A 17,021-nucleotide genomic window follows, 5' to 3' on the forward strand; every position below is an offset into this window, starting at 1 on the left:
TGATGCCTCTTGCCCTACCAACCAAGAGCCCTGAGGCCTGTTGGTCTGAAGTGAGATTGGCCAACCCCCACACCAACCAGACTCCCATCAAGCCCTTCTCCAAGGTGGCAGCATGAGGCCTTCCAACTTTTAGAATGTTGGGAAACCTGCTGCTGCAGCTCGTGGCTTAGTGGATAGAACACGGGCCTAGGAGTCAGAAGGACCTAGGTTCTAATCTCTGCTCTGCCACATACCTGCTGTGTGACCTTGGAAAAGCCACTTAACTTCTCTGGGCCTCAGTTACCTCATCTGTAAAATGGAGATTAAGAATGCGAGCCCCAAGTCGGGCAGCGACTGGGTCCAACCTGATTAACTTGTATCTACCCCAGTGCTGAGGACAGTGCTTGGCACATAGTAATGCTTAACAAGTACCATCATTATTATTATTATTATTAGATTCCCCTAGCAGTGCGATCACCCCTGTGCTGGAAGCCTCATTCCCACACACAATCATTCAATCAATGATATTTACTGAGCACTTAATACAGAGCACTGTACTAAGCATTTGGGAGAGTACAGTCCAACAGAGTTGATAGACCCATTCCCTTCCCAGAGTCTAGAGGGGGAGATGGATGTTAAAATAAATTGTGAATATCTACATCATTTCTGTGGGGCTGAGGGTGGGGTGAATAAGAAGTACAGATCCAAATGCAGGTATGACACAGAAGGGAGAGGGAGTAGGGGAAATGAAGGTTTAGTCGGGAAAGGCTTCTTGGAGAAGATGTGATTTTAGGAGGGTTTTGAAGTTGGGGAGAGTGGTGGTCTGTTAAATATGAAGGCTCTCCAGAAGAGATCATCAAAGAGATAGACGAGATCGAGGTATGGTGAGTAGGTTAGGGTTAGCGGAGCAAAGTGTGTGGGCTGGGTTGTAGTAGGAGATCAGCGAGGTGAGGTAGGAGGTGTGGAACTGACTGAGTGCCTTAAAGCTGTGGTAAGAAGTTTCTGTTTGATGTGAAGGTGGATGGACAAACCACTGGAGATTCTTGAGGAGGGGGAAGACATGGTCTGCATGGGTAGGAAGAGGGTACAGATGTGACCCGGTGCTCACCTAAGACCAGGCTTCCAGTGTCTGCTGTCATTTTTCCTGACCAGCCTCCTCCAGCACAACAAAGGATACTTCATATTGGAAAACTCCCTTTCCAACCTTTAGGACTCTCAGCGGGATGACATGGTTTGTAACTAAGGGCTGTTTTATCTGGAGTTGTGAGGATCCTGTGGACTCCCACCTCCAAGAGCTCTTCTTTTACTACTCTTGATGTTTTAGCCTTGGCTTGTTGACTGTCTTGCTTGTTGTATGCAATCCATTGCTACCATTGTCTGCCTGTCTATGCCCACCTAGATTGTGAAGCCCTTTTGGGAGAGGGACTGTATCTGATCTGTTACGTTTGCCTCAACCCCAGGGCTTAGCACAGTGCTTGGCACATAGTAGGCATTTAATAAATGCCACAACAAATTAACTTTTAGGAAAGGGGATCAAAACATTTATGCACTAACCAGAGCTGGCCCATGCAGTGAGTGACCTGTTTCTGAGGGGCACCAGAATTGTCATTGCGATGAGCAGACCCTTTCAGTTTAAACCCAGTGTTGCTGTTTTTCAGGGGAAAAAAAATGGATCTAATTGGATCAATATTTTATTCTCAGATTTCTTTGTGGAAATCAAATCTTGCTCTGAAGATGAGAAAAACATGTTTGGTCACAGTTGTGTAGGTAATACATTGGCATTACACTTGCATTTACTTCCCTTACCAAGAGGTACTGAATACAAAGTTCTAACAGACTACAATTTTGCCCTAAGGCCAGTGAAGGCCTGACAGAATAAAAAATCAGTGTTCATCATGAAGGCAGACTAAGCCAAATGGGATTTTTTTTTCCAGAATAAATTTGGCTCTACTTCTGCCTCTTCCTTTACCAGGCAAAAAATGTGTATTTGGCTTGCAGTTCCTCATCATGGTTTCCCTTTCTCTTCCGGCATCAAGGACACAGTGTTTAATGTTCATGAGGAGGAGTGTTGGGTTTCTTTTTACCCTGCTGACCTGTCAGACTTGATCTATCAGCTTGGATTTAGCTCTTTTAAAAAACGTCAGGGAAAATTCACAGGAGCTATTTTAGCGGAGGTGGCAGTTCTGCTTAACTTTATTAGTCTAAACCCTCTGTATGAAGGGTCTTTTGACATGAGAAGAATACTTTTAGCAGTGCTGAGCGCACTGGAGATTAAATAATACCTAAATGAAACAGAGAATTCAGAGGAGAATTTCTATCTTAATGTAATGTGATTCAAAATCAGTTGTAAACTGACTGCAAGAAATGGTGAAGAAGGCCAAAGACTGGAAGTCAGGAGGCTTGGGTTTGCATCACTGTTCCACCACTTCTCTCCTATTTAACCTTGTACAAGTGACTTCATATCTCTGGGCCTCAGTTCCTCACCTGTAAAATGGGGATCAAATACCTGTTCTCCCTCCCTCTTAGCCTTAGAGCCCCATGTTAGACAGGGACTGTCTGATCTAATTATCATGTATTCAACCCTAGTCATTGGCATAGTGCTTGGCACCTAGAAAGTGCTTAGTAAATACCATCATTACTAACAATTAAGCATTTTGTGGCTTGAATTACTTCCCATCAACTCTTTGTTCAAATCGGAACTTTCTCAGCTAGAGTCCAATTGACATTTTTGAAACTTGACTGGAATTTAAAAGCATTTCTTGCCAGTCTGATATACAAGTTCAAAGGCATCTTAGAAATGAGAGTTTTCACCCCATTTGCTTTGATCCCATCCAGATTCATATTTAAATATATCATAGGCAACCACTCCATGACTCCTGTGGATTTTTAGACTGTGAGCCCGTTGTTGGGCAGGGATTGTCTCTATCTGTTGCCGAATTGTACATTCCAAGCGCTTAGTACAGTGCTCTGCACACAGTAAGCACTCAATAAATACGATTAAATGAATGAATGAATGAATGAATGAATGAATAAATGAATGGTGCTGAGGAGACATTGCCATCAGGGCTTCTCCCGTGACTTTTTGTGTTAGCTTGGTTCCACCCCATGGAACCAGAAAGTGATCGGAGATGGAGGCGATAATGGCAGCTCTACTCCTTAAAATCTATCCGTGGCATCCATTAGGTACAGAGCACTGGACTAAGTGCTTGGCATTCATTCATTCATTCCATCATATTTATTGAGTGCTTTCTGTGTGCTAAGCCCTTGACTAAGCGCTTGGGAGAGTACAATAGCACAGAATTGGAAGACACGATCCCTGCCCAAAAGCAGCTTACAGTCTAGTGGGGCAAGATGCACTCTCAGGGCTGGGGTCTTGCCTGTGACCAGCAGCAAGTGGTAGGACTGGTGTTGAAAGCAGGCCAGCTCAGCTGGAGCCATCGTGGGTGGGTGTGGGGTGCAGGGGGAAGGGGACAGGGGTCCGACCTGGCCTGGACGAACTCAATGATGGTGACAGAGGATGCTGCTGCAGCCACTTTTCTGGTTCTCACCGGGAATGGGCAGAGGAGGTCCCCCCCATCCCTGCTCTGAGGCTGCATGAGGAAGGGCCATCTGCAAACCTTGCCAGCTCGAAATCCCAATGGAGGGTCAGCACCCCAGGGAAGGGCCCACAGCTGTGGAATTAAGCTACACTAAAAAAGCCCCACAGCCAAGTTCGTATGCTGCTTGTCAGATCCCCTATGAGCAGACAGCCCCTCCCCTGGGGAGTTGAAGCAGGAGTGTGAGAACTGACTGTTGTGTAGCTGGGTGTGCTTGGGCAGCCCCAGAGTCCAGCACCAGTGAGGAAATAGGAGAAGCAACTGGGAATAATAATAATACTAACAATTATGGTATTTATTAAACACTTACTCTGTGTTAGGCACTGTTCTAAGTGCTGAGTTGGGTACAAGCAAATTGGGTTGGACACAGCCCCTTTCCCACATGGGACTTACAGTCTCTATCTCCATTTTACAGATGAGGTAACTGAGGCACAGAGAAGTGAAGTCAGTTGCCCAAAGTCACACTGCAGAAAAGTGGCAGAGCCAGGATTAAAACCCATGACTTTCTGACTCCAAGGTCCATGCTCTATCCACCATGCTATGCTGCTTCTCATACCTTTTCCTCCCTCTCCTCCCTATATCCACATACTCTCCTTGCCCTTTCTCTCCCCACCTCTTTTCCTTCCAACACCCACCCTTTGCATTTATGTACCTAGGTATATTTTTATTTATTTATATTAATGTCTGTCTCCCCCCAGACTGTAAACTTGTTATGGGCAGAGAACGTCTGCTAATTTTGTTGCACTGTACTCTCCCAAGTGCTTAGCACAGGGCTCTGCACATAATAAGCTCTCAATAAATACCATTAATTGATTGATTATTTGTACATTCAGTTATTTATTCAGCTGCTTCATCCTGATATATCTGTACTACTTCTGATATATCTTCTTCCCCCAGCTCTATTTGTCTCTTTTGTCTTCTCCATTAGGCAGTAAGCTCCTTGAGGACAGGGAATGTGCATCTGTATTTGACCAAACACTTAGTGTATTGAAGTATAGTGATTGATTGATAGATCCTTGTTCCATTAATGTCTTTATCCCATATAGGTCCTGCCTCTTTTCAGTAAAATCTCTTGGTATATTGATCCTTACCAAGTCTCTACTCAAGGAAAGCAAACCTCGCTATTGTGGCCTACAAGGCTGATCTGTCTACTGCAGAGGCTTCCAACAGGCCACTGCTGAATCATATTGATCATATGACCATACAAGTACCATCGGTATCATTATCATTATTACTATTATTTTTATTATTTAGAAGACATTGTCTCCATCCTCAAGTCCTTGCTTCTTTAAATAATAATAATAATTATGGTACTTGTTAAGGTCTTACTTTGTCCCAGGCATTGTATTAAGTGCTGGGGTGGGTACAAGCAATCAAGTTGGACATAGTCCCTGTCCCATGTGGGCCTCACAGTCTCAATTCCCATTTTCAGGTGAGATAACTGAGGCCCAGAAAAGTGAAATGACTTTCCCAAGGTTACACAGCAGACACGTGGTGGAGTGGGATTAGAACCCATAACCTTCTGACTCCCAGGTCCGTGCTCTATCCACTACGCTGTGCTGCTTCAAAGCCCAAAGATAAGCCTGCCTGAGTTGTGTGCCCATTTTGCCTATTGAGTTTTGTAATGATCAGAAAAGGGAAGAAATGAAGGGTTTGAGGAACAATGATAATATTGTTCTTTCTAGCATAAATATCACATTCAAAATAACATTTGGCATGTTACATCTAAACTTTACTGGAGTAAAGCCAGATGTTTGTTTTCCTTTGTATACTTGAATAGTTACTGGTGATGGAATGAAATGCTTCTTGCTAGTATTTGATATTTCTACAGAAATAAGATATAGTACACTGCTGTTTATGGGCTGGGATCATGTCTACCAACTCTCCCAAATGTTCAGTACCATGTTCTAGAAGCACACGGTAATTGTTCAGTAAATACCATTGATTGATTGTCCCACAGCGCATGTAGCTGAATGGTTGCAGGAGTTAGGTTTTCTGGTAGTTATGCCTCCCTCCTCACCTCCACCAAACTGATTCTCTTTCCCTCTTCAAAACCCTACTTAAAAATCACCTCCTCCAAGAGGCGTTCCCAGACTGAGCTCCTCTTCCCCCTCTACTCCCTCTGACATCCCCCCTTTACCTCTCCGCAGCTAAAGCCTCATTTTCCCCTTTTCCCTCTGCTCCTCCACCTCTCCCTTCCCATCCCCACAGCACCGTACTCGTCCGCTCAACTGTATATATTTTCGTTACCCTATTTATTTTGTTAATGAATTGTACATCACCTTGATTCTATTTAGTTGCCATTGTTTTTACGAGATGTTCTTCCCCTTGACGCTGTTTATTGCCATTGTTCTTGTCTGTCCGTCTCCCCCGATTAGACTGTAAGCCCGTCAAACGGCAGGGACTGTCTCTATCTGTTGCCGACTTGTTCATCCCAAGCGCTTAGTACAGTGCTCTGCACATAGTAAGCGCTCAATAAATACTATTGAATGAATGAATGAATGAATGAATGAATGCCTTCTGATAGCCATGATTCTTTCCATGTAGAAGTCTAGTAGTTGTGGCCCAATGTTCTTAATTAGGCATGTGAGCACAATACCATTAACCATTATTGCTATTGCTCCTTATCAGTTAAAAAATCTGCTTTTTCAAGGCTATAAACAGCAGTAAATATAGCGGTAAAAGTGACTTTATACCGTTCTACTTCAAGATGGGTTGTTGATCCTTTGCAACAGAATGAGAAACACTGGTGACATTTGACGCACAGCCGAGGGAGGAAAATGTTTTTGCTCTTCAACGCAAGAAATGAATGGAGGGCTGGTGGGCAGAACCCACACACATTCCCAAAGATAATTGCACATCAGAGCTTAAGTCGTTTTTGAGAGCTTGACTGAGAGCAAATGTAAGATGCAGATATGGGCACACAATTTGCTAATCTCCTTCCAGAAGCAGACATTCAGTCGAAGCCTCTCAAAACTCAGTGGAGATTCTCAAAGTGGACCAGGGGCTACAGAAGTTAATGCTTCTGTGGCCTTCCTGTGCCATTTTTTATTGTTCTTGATCTGGAACTAGGAACTCAAATTATGAATGCAGGACATATAACAAATACCAAGGAGAGACATACCAAATATAGGGTTTTCAAGCCATCTTGAAGCCTTTTTCTCTGTTTTAGGTCTTGGTACATGCTGAACTTTAAATTCCTTGAGGGCAGAGATCGTGTCTACCAATTGTACTGTACTCTTCCAAGCACTTAGTACAGTCCTCTCCACAAAGTAAGCACTCAATAAATGCCATTGATTGGTGAAATTTGTGAAACCATTAATAGGTTGGTTGATAAAATACATAGAGAACCTTAAAAATAGTTATGCATGGTGAAGTGTGTCCCCAAGAAACATAGGAAAATCCTAGTGACACAGGATCAAGCAAGTTTCAAAAATACATTTGAACTCAGACCTTTGAACTTGCTGCTACACACAGAGAATGCATGTACTGTCTTTCTTCTTCAGAAAAACTCCGTGTATTTCTTTTGCTGTGAGCCATTTGGGTCAAAATCAGAATATCCTCATTGACCTCAGTAACATTTTCAAGATGATGTTTAAGTTAATTGGATAGACATTTGAAGCTGAAAGAGATCCTTAAATCTCATTTTATAGGAGCCAAGTTCTGCTGGTGTGATGAAGATTTTAGTGATAAACATCATCATGGTTTAGATCCAAACTCTATGCAGCAAAACTAGAGTTAACCCTTAACTTTGAAGACGTTGGACTTTCCTTAGCAGGCTGCTCTGGGGTTAATGTGTTCAAACTAGAGAAAAGCCAAATATTTTGTAAACAAGGATAAGGAATATGAAGAAGCCAGCATAATTCAATTCCGCAAAGGGAGAAAAAAAGAAAAAAAAAAAGCTGCTGTTTCAAGTAAATCAATTTCCAGGCCAGAAAAAACTATGTAGTATAATGGAGGGATCTGGATTGGGAGGTGGAGATCTGGCAGTCCGTTGATTCTTGCTGTTTACTCTATAACCCCACACAATTCTTGGCTTAGTGGATAGAATCTGGGCTTGGAGTCAGAAGGACCTGGGTTATAGACCCAGCTCAGCTACCTGTCTGCTGTGTGACCTTAGGCAAGTCTCTGCACTTCTCTGGGCCTCAGTTACCTCACCCACAAAGTGGGGATTAAAACTAAGTGAGTAGGTTGGTGTTGAGGAGCAAAGTGAACGTGCTGGGTTAGAGAAGCAGCGTGGCTCAGTGGAAAGAGCAAGGGCTTAGGAGTCAGGGGTCATGGGTTCTAATCCCGGCTCCACCACCTGTCAACTTGTGTGACTTTGGGCAAGTCACTAAACTTCTCGGTGCCTCAGTTACCTCATCTGTAAAATGGGGATTAAGACTGTGAGCCTCATGTGGGACAACCTGTTTACCCTGTATCTACCCCAGCACTTACAACAGTACTCAGCACATAGTAAGCGCTTAACAAATACCAACATTATTAGTAGTAGTTGTAGTAGGAATCAGCAAGGTAAAATAAGAGGGGGCAAGGTGATTGAGTACTTGAGTGCATCACGAGATAGAAAGCAGTTTGGTGGTGATTGTGCTGAAGTAGAACCCCGAAGTCTCGATCTTCAATCAGTCAACCATACAATGGTATTTACTGAGCACTTACCGTGTGCAGAGCACTGTACTAAGCACGTTCCCTTGTCCAGTTCAGCTCTTTAAGAGGAGGCCAGTAGATCCACCAACTCACCTGCCCACTCCAATATCCATTTTCCTCATATTTCTGCCCTTTGGACACCACCTTACATCTTACTGAGCTAAATTCCTTCAGGCCCTTAGGAAATAGCATTTATTTCCCACTATTTCACTTAGCCATTGCCTGTAGAATTTCCAACTTCCTGTTCTTGGTTTTTGCCTGTTGTCAAGGAAACAAAAGAGGATTTTGTGGTATTGGAAATTGGACTGACCATTGGTTGAGCCCCCAGACTCAGGATCAGCCAAATGAATGCTGGGCCTCAGCTAAAAGTATTGCCAACATCACATGGATTTTGTATTGAATTTAGCTCTGTAGACAGATGGTGGTTTGAGTGACTCACTGATTTAAGGAAGAAAGTTTGGTATCCTAGTGACAACAGATTGCTTCTGAAATGGAGGTCAAGTTATCCTTTGGGGGAGAGTTTATCTACAGGAGAGAAGTAGAGGAAGGTCTCCTTCCCATTTAATAGTAACTGTGGCATTCTTAAGTGCTTATGATGAGCCAAGAATTGTACCAAGCACTGGGGTAGACACAAGATACTCAGGCCAGATACTCACAGTTTAAGGGAGAGAGAGGACAGCTATTTCATCCCCATTTTACAGGTGAAACAGAGACACAGAAAAGTGAAGTGATTTGCCCAAGGTCACACAGAAGATAAGTATCAAACCTGGGATTCGAACCCAAGTCCTCTGATTCCCAGGCCTGTGCTCTTTCCACTAGGCCACTCAGCTTTCCATTCATCTTCCTCAAATCTTTAATACCAAGATCCACCTTGGGAGGAGGCTTGTTATCCAGGGAAATAATTCTGTTTACTGGCAATACCTGTAATGGCACCAGTGGGCCACAAAACATGTCTTGCATTTGAACAGCTTCTAGCTGTTTAAGGAAGAACTAAAGGGATATGCTGGTGAAACCAAACTGCAGCAAAGTGAGCTACTTTCATGCTTTATGGGGAAGGCGTAATTGACAGAATAATACAGTTAGAGCAGTTATGAAAATAGATCAAGGATGAAAAGAAACTGGGCAGAAGACCTAATATGAAAATCAAGGAGCCAATCTAAAAGCAGTGCTATTCAATACACACTGCCTCTTCTTTCTGTTCTCTTTTTTTCATGACTGATTGAAAGGACAACTCAAGGACAAGGGTTGGAGAGAGGTCTGTATATTTGCAGACTGATGTTTGCTTTCTTTTAGTCTAGTGAGAGGCAGGGCAGTAGGAGAAAAGTGGGGGGTGGGGGTGGAGGTCAATATGGCCTAGAGGAAATAGTCCTGTACTAGGAGTGAGGAGACCTGGGTTCTAGTCCAAGCTCTGGCACTGACCTGCTATGAGACCTTGGGCAAGTCACTTAACCTCTCTGTACCTCAGTTTCCTCATCTGTAAAATGGGGATAAGATATTGGCTCTCCCTTAGACTCTGAACTCCATGTGGGACAGGGACTGTGATTGGTCTGATGATCTACCCCAGGGCTTTGGCACATAGTAAGCACTTAATAAATACCCTAATTATCAAGTGGGGAAAACTAGGAGAGCAGTTGGAATAACGTTGGAAAATATACAGATCATTTAGAATGGTTGGAAGTCCCCAGATTTTTAAAACTATCCACCAAGCTAGTTAAATTTTAAAATTCCCAGGAGAAATCTGGAATCCCGAATTCCACTGGCTCAGGGTGGACTGTGGCATATTCATCCAAGGGAGGTAGTCAGTGTTTCCCCATCCCATTGTTTCTGGGGGCAAAGTGAAAGTGAGAGGAGGACCCATTTTGCAATACTCACCACTAGTGGCTGAGACAAAGGAAATCAGCAGGGGTGGGGGGAAGGTGTGGTGAAAAGGGGCCAGACTTAGTCCTACAAGGAACCTGCCAATATTTTCAGGGAAAGGTCTGGGTCCCCAGAATTCCATTTCCCAGCTGATTGGGCTAAGCCCAAATCCTTCCATCTTTCCTGGAGGGGCCAAACCAGACCCACCTGTTTTGACTTCTCTGTCTCTTCATGGGAGAGTGTGTATTTAGTTTTGTTTGGTTGTGTTTTTGTGAAATTTTCCAAAAATTTGAATTTTCAACTGTGGCCATCGCAAATAGTTCCTGCATGCAAAGGCTTAATTGCCTAAATCATAGCGGAGGTTATTGTAATCAGTGAGTTCCTGATGTTGATAACTGTAGTGGTTATCTTTGTACCAGGTTGCATTGCCAAGTACCTCTCTGGTCTTTCCCTGCCTGTCTATTTCACCTTCCATTCATCTCAATGTCACAGCAGTAACTCTCCACCGAGGCAAAGGGAGTCTGAATCTAACGTTGTGTGCATTTCTATTCTTGCCTTTCCTCATTGTTGATTAGCCCTGCTGCCTTATCAATTCACAGAATAGTATGTGACTACAGATTGACTTTGCAGTGAAGAGGGAATACAATTTGCTGCTACAGATGCTGCCGTTGTCATAGAGACCAAAATGAAGGTGATTGGTCCACACTGGACTGTACTACGATGTTCCTTCCATGATGGTGAATGCTACCGTTGCATCAGGCACCCCCTGACTGCCGAGTGTGATATAAATTCTGAAAGCATTTTCTGTTTCCCTTTCCAGTTTTTACATGGGGAGGAAAAAAATCATAGAGGTACTCACACAGCAGAAAGCAAGCCCAGATACACTCTACAGCCGTGGTATTGCTAGTTAATGTGTTAGCTCACCCTCCTCATTCACTCCTTTGCAGAGTGTAACCCTTGAGTGCCTTTGGGTTCATCTGATGCAGTGTTTGGTGTTGGTTACATCACAGGCTTGCTTATCTGTGTCATTCCCAGCGAGGCTGAGACTGAATGAGCTTGTGAACGCTGTGAATGTGATTTTTTTTTTTTGCTTCCTGCCAGAAAGACCTGTTCTCTACTTCAGATTTACCATAACGAAAGAGAACGAGAAAGAAAGAGAGAAAGAGAGAAAAAGAGAGAGAGAGAGAAAGGGGAAAACCAGTCCACATACAGGATGGCTTGTAGAAGGTGTTATTTGTGAGTATTCTTTCTTCCCTGGATTAGGAATCTAGATCATGAGCTGAGCATTGTGGAATCTTTTTGGTTTTGGAGAGGGGCTCTGTGTGTGTGTGTGTGTGTGTGTGTCTGTCTGTCTGTCTGTCTGTCTGTCTGTCTTATTGTGGATCTGTTTGGGGAAGGGGAAGGGCAGCTTGGATCATTTGGTAGTTAACCTTTCAGGATACACTGACACATGGAGACCCAAATAATTGTCTGTGCTAAAAACAATAACTAGAATAATGATGGCGATATTGATGATGATGGTGAATCAGCATTTAGAAGCAAACCTTTAATATGTTTAATAGCAGACCTAAAAGAAGCAGCTTACCTTCCTTCTTTCCCTTTAAGCCCCTCCAAAGAAACAAGTATCAGATTTTTATGAATAGGTCGTTATCTTAAATTTAAACTTGCTTGCACATTGCTTTTGTGTCCTATTTGAATTTTAAACACTCTGGGAGATGTTATAAATTGCTTTACTGGATATGTTGGTGTTATATGTGATGTAAATGTACTCTAGAATTATAATAGCCAAAGATCTTTCATTCTCTATCCTTAGGGATAAGTTAATTTCTTTCTCAGTTAAAAAGTCAATGTAAATAACCCTGTGGTGCAGCAAGATCTGCAGAAATTAATATTTTGTTCATGAGCCTGGAGCAGCAACTGTCATATTTGGCTTAAGGAGCTAAGCATCCGTTTGTTGGTAGCCAGTGGTAAAGGTTGTTGAAGTTTGTGCTGTGTTAGTGACATCACAGATCCAGAATATTTGTGGAAACCAAAGTCGGCTGTTCTGTTAGATGGGTTGTCCTGGGAGATTGAGGAACTTTGATTCCTGAGCTGCTTGGCCATCTGGCTAGAACTCCAATGTTCCTTTTGTATGTAGCCAAGAAATATGAGCAGGTAAGGTGGCGGAGTCAAGGTTTGTACTTTAATTCATCTCTGTAGCCCCCCTAATTCCCTGCTTGCTCTGTGTGCTCCCCATTTTCACTGAAAGACCTATGTGTCCTAGGTCATGGCACAGCAGGACCCCTCTTAATATCCCTCATCCCCTGCAGGGTGACTTTCCTAATATCAAAAGGTATTTTTAATCATTTCAGTTACTTGCAAATAGTCTTTTTTTAAAATGAAAGGGGTTGTGGGAGGAAGGGAAAGGGGAAAGGTTTGGGGAATAAAAAGAAAAAAGGAAATTTTGTAAAGCAATGGAAGCTATGTTATAGGGACTCTCTTTAGGCTTTCAAAGCTGTTTACAATTCCTGGTATAGAAGTGTATGGTACCCTGGAAAAAATGTAATAAGCTTCCCTGCTTACTGTTCAGGAGCTGGAGGGAATGAATATCACACAAAAATCTTGTCTGGGCTCTGCCTCATGTAGGTTGCAATCTTCCTCCCCAACTCCTCTAAACAAGAATGAAAATCCAAAGGTGGAGAACCAGCAATGCTGAATTTCTTTCACCATTAAAGCACATTTTCATTCCAGTCATGGGCTGCTTCCCGAATAGATAACTGTATTGGTAAGAAGACAAGCATTCTTTTAGTGCCGATTCAGGTAGATTTAAAATAGGAGTTATGTTGATTTCTAAACCCACTCAAATATTCCTGACTCTTATTTTCTCTCTCATGCCTTTGCCTCTCTTACACAGAAAACCCTATATTTGCTGTGTGTAGAGAACCATCTAGATTTAGCTTCTCTAGTCAGGGCTATCGATTTATTTTTAGAAGCAGATAGTAAGCCCTGCCTTGCATGGTCGCTTCCATCCCTAAGTACTCCTCAGGATGAAAGTCCAAAGAGAGTAAGACTTAATAGACCGTATCCTTTGCAGTCGGGCTTTTACATTGATGCATAAGATGTCAGTAATTTAGCTGGGTGGAAAGTCACACCTGAAGAGGTTTGAAAATCATGTGTAAGTGCCTTGGTGATCGGTGTCGATTAAACAGAAATGAAGATTTTGACTGGGCATTGGGAGAAGGAAGTCTGTAATCTATACATTTTGTCTATTCAGTGGCTGAGCAGATTCACCAGTCTCAGTGAAGTCAGTGATATGAAAAGGTTGCTAAGTGAACCTTGGAACATGTAATCCATTACCAAAATCTGCTCATCCCAATAGCTATTCATGACTCTTCTTTCTCATTTCTTTTTCATTTCATATATTTTTGGAGGGTTGTCAGACTTAGAAGCCGTAGGTATGCCAGAACCTCCTTGGTGAATTATTTTTTTTCTGAGGGGTGTCAATTCCACATGGTATGAATTAAAAAGGTTCCTTTATATAGTTAAAGCACTATAGAATGGTCATCATGACAGCTCTGTAGCAACCGGAAGAAATCAGAATCTGGGAAGTAAGTCTATTCTATCTGTCTATCTTGCACCATTTTCCTCCTCCATTAGACCAGATACTCAGTTATATTAATGTCTAGTTCTTTCGGCTTGTATTTTTTGACCACATCCTGTAAAATAGTGAATTTAGAAACTCAAGAATGTTTTACATATAAATCAGCCAATCAGGAATATTTATTGAGGACTTACTGTGTTTGCAGAGCATTGTACTAAGCGTTTGGGATAGTATAATAGAAAAGAGTTGATAGTCATGATCCCTGCCCTCAAGGAACTCACAAACTAATAGGGGAAATGGACATTCAAATAAATTACAGACTGGGGAAACAACAGAATATAAGGATGTGTGTGTAAGTTCTGTGAGGCTGAGGGTAGGGTGACTATTAAAGTGCTTAAAGAGTGCGCATAGGCAACAAAGAAGAGAGGGAGAATAGGGTGGGAAAATGAGAGGTTAGTCAAGGAAGGCTTCCTGGAGGAGATATGATTTTAGTAGGGCTTTGAAGAAGGGGAGAGTGGTGGTCTGCCGGATATGAAGGGGAAGGGAGTTCCAGGCCAGGGGGAGGAAGTGAGAAAGGAGTTGACAGCAGGAGAGATGAGCTCGAGGCACAACAAATAATAAATGGTCTCATTATTAATTGCCAAAGGTTGTTACAGTAGTTCCTATAATAAAAATAAAAGGAAACTTTTGAAAATGGCTTTCTGAATCAAACATACTTACAATCTCCTTCCACAGTGTAGGTCATTACCAGTAAGATATCTTAATTAGTCCTGTCCTAATTAAGATCATCCCTGTTTCAGTTATTATCTAGAGACTGTACTTTTATTACCAGGAAATAGAGTAGCTGTCTAGAATGGATGCAAAATGTACCTTTTTTCAACTTGGGAATTTAAGCTACACAGTGTTGTTCTGAGTCATTAGTAATTATATTCAGGGTGAAGTATTATTGCCTATATTTTCTGACATAAGACTTTGAGGGATTTACATTATAGTAAAAAATTGGGGTCCTCAAAAGAGGAATTGGCTACTTGTTTTTTGTGAGCCCCCAAAGGGACAGGGACCATGTCTAATTCCATCTGGATATTCTCTCAGATTGTAGTAGATTGTAGTAATAAATACTATTATTACTGCTATGACTACTACTCTCTCTAATACCTCAGATTCCTGAAGAGGCTCACAGCGTGCCATATACACAATGGTTCTTCGATCATTGTTTGTTGAGGAGGCAGAAAATGGTGACTGAAAAGCAGTAGAGAAAAATCCTACTAAAGCGACTGCAGCCAGTAGTTAGTGATCCTGGCACCTGAGTCTCTACTGACTAGCCAGAAAAGTCGGGCGATGGGGGGGAGGGGGATGGGGGTATGGCGGGGATTACCATAGCCTGCTGAGCCCCAGAAGACAAACAAGAAAACTAAAATGGATCCCCAAGGGGACCAAATCTGGCCTTGGACGGTTAGGCTGATAATGCCTAAGTAAGGACTTGGAATTAGAGAAGCAGCGTGGCACAGTGGAAAGAGCCCAGACTTGGGAGTCAGAGTTCATGGGTTCGAATCCCGGATCCACCGCTTGCCAGCTGTGTGACTTTGGGCAAGTCACTTAACTTCTCTGTGCCTCAGTGACCTCATCTGTAAAATGGGGATGAAAACTGTGAGCCCCAAGTGGGACAACCTGATCCCCTTGTATCCCCCGGCGCTTAGAACAGTGCTCTGCACATAGTAAGCGCTTAACAAATACCAACATTATTATTACCTATGATTATTGAGTCAGGGAGGGGATGTTCACCCATCAAATAATTGCCAGCAAATTATCCTTCCCCCTGCAATTCACATACATGAAATCAATATAAGATCTTATTTTGGGGTAAATAATAATAATTGTGGCATTTGTTAATCACTCACTACGTGCCAAGCACTGTTTTAAGTGCTGGGATAGATAAAATCCAGTGAGATAATCAGGTAAATACCTGGGTGATATACCCATCATAACATCTAAAACATATCCAAAGAATAACAAGGCAAATAAAGAATGGGTTTGCAGTCAGGAAAACAATTTTAACAATGAGAAGCAGCATGGCTTAGTGATGGAGCACAGGCCTGAGCATCAGAAGGATCCAGTTACTAATTCTGGCTCTGCCACTTGTCTGCTGTGTGATCTTGGGCAAGTCACTTCACTTCTCTGTGCCTCAGTTACCTCACCTGTAAACTGCGGATTAAGCCCCATGTGGGACACAGACTGTTTTCACCTGATTAACTTGTATCTAGCCCAGCCCTTAGTACGGTGCCTGGCATTTTGTTACAAATACCGTATCAAAAATATACACAGTTCTCCTATAATGCAGGGGTTCTCACAGAGCCCTACATTAAGGAAAACTTGTGTTCCCTATTTCTATCATCACATTCTATTTAAAAAACATAGTGAAAACACATGTTATGAAAACCCTGAATGTTCATGATTAGCTCACAACTTTTCCCCCTTTTCCAGTTCCTTCCAAAGTAGGTGCCCTGCAGATTCTGCTTACCTTCTGTGTCTGGAGGAGTCATTATGTGCTAGCTAGGTGAGCAAAAGCAACAGAGGGTCCATTGTGGATCAGACTTTCAAGCAGTTCTGCTATTTATGGAGACTAGGCTTCCTCATTATACCGAATTGTCCTTTTTTCAGCCCTGGGCCCCAGGCCCTGAAAGAGACTCTCAGTCAGCTATACGGCCCTGTTTTCTTTAAGCAGAAGCATGAAACAGTGCCTTCTCTCCCATAAACACCTTGAGGGCAGAGGCCATGTCTTCCTCTTCCACAGTATTATGGTATTGTATTTTTTCAAGAGACTAGTTACAGTGCTCTGTACACACCAAGGGCATTTATTGAATGCCGATGACAATTAGTCTCAGGAAATCCCAGACAAGGGAATCTTTTTTGCCTATTGGCTGTTGGACTTACAGGTTCCAAAATAATCAGCCAGCTCAGACTCTGCTCTAGGGATTTCTGGGAAATGTCATTCCTCAGAACTTCCTCTCTCCCTGAGATGGGAACAATCTTCTTCTCTCATCTCTATTGTATTTTGCTTTGTGAAGTTTCTGGATTGGTTCTGTAATGTTGACTGATCTTGTAGAATGTAGATTGAAGAAATATTATTCAGCACTGATGTATTCTTTCTAATGTAATGTGTACTGGGGACAGAGTCCAAATGGCCTAGGAAGATGAGAACTGGTGAAAATTGTGTGCTAGTGAAAAACTGTGTGTGTGTGTGTGTGTGTGTGTGTGTGTGTAAAGTTTTTAAAACTCTTTTGAAGGCTATCATAAAATATCCATTCCTAGAGAGTAGAATCTGGGGAGTCTTCTGTTCCTCAGATATTTGGGTGCTGGATTGAGTC

The 17,021-nt window shown here is 42.6% G+C and overlaps 1 protein-coding gene across 4 annotated transcripts in view; it reads left to right on the forward strand.

The window, feature by feature from the left end:
- The window catches only part of IQSEC1 (IQ motif and Sec7 domain ArfGEF 1), a 661,275-nt gene that overhangs the window by 337,052 nt on the left and 307,202 nt on the right, over positions 1 to 17,021 (forward strand). For 2 of the 4 annotated variants that reach the window (XM_029050998.2, XM_029051001.2), the window contains exon 1: positions 11,090 to 11,312. The exons of the other annotated variants lie outside the window; for them this stretch is intronic. In XM_029050998.2, coding sequence (XP_028906831.1) covers positions 11,290 to 11,312 — 23 coding nt within the window. In that variant the 5' untranslated portion in view covers positions 11,090 to 11,289. Of the gene's footprint in view, positions 1 to 11,089; positions 11,313 to 17,021 lie in introns of those variants that run through there. 4 annotated transcript variants of the gene reach the window in all.

Source organism: Ornithorhynchus anatinus, chromosome X1 (assembly GCF_004115215.2).
Source record: "Ornithorhynchus anatinus isolate Pmale09 chromosome X1, mOrnAna1.pri.v4, whole genome shotgun sequence".
NCBI classification, from domain to species: Eukaryota; Metazoa; Chordata; class Mammalia; order Monotremata; family Ornithorhynchidae; genus Ornithorhynchus; species Ornithorhynchus anatinus.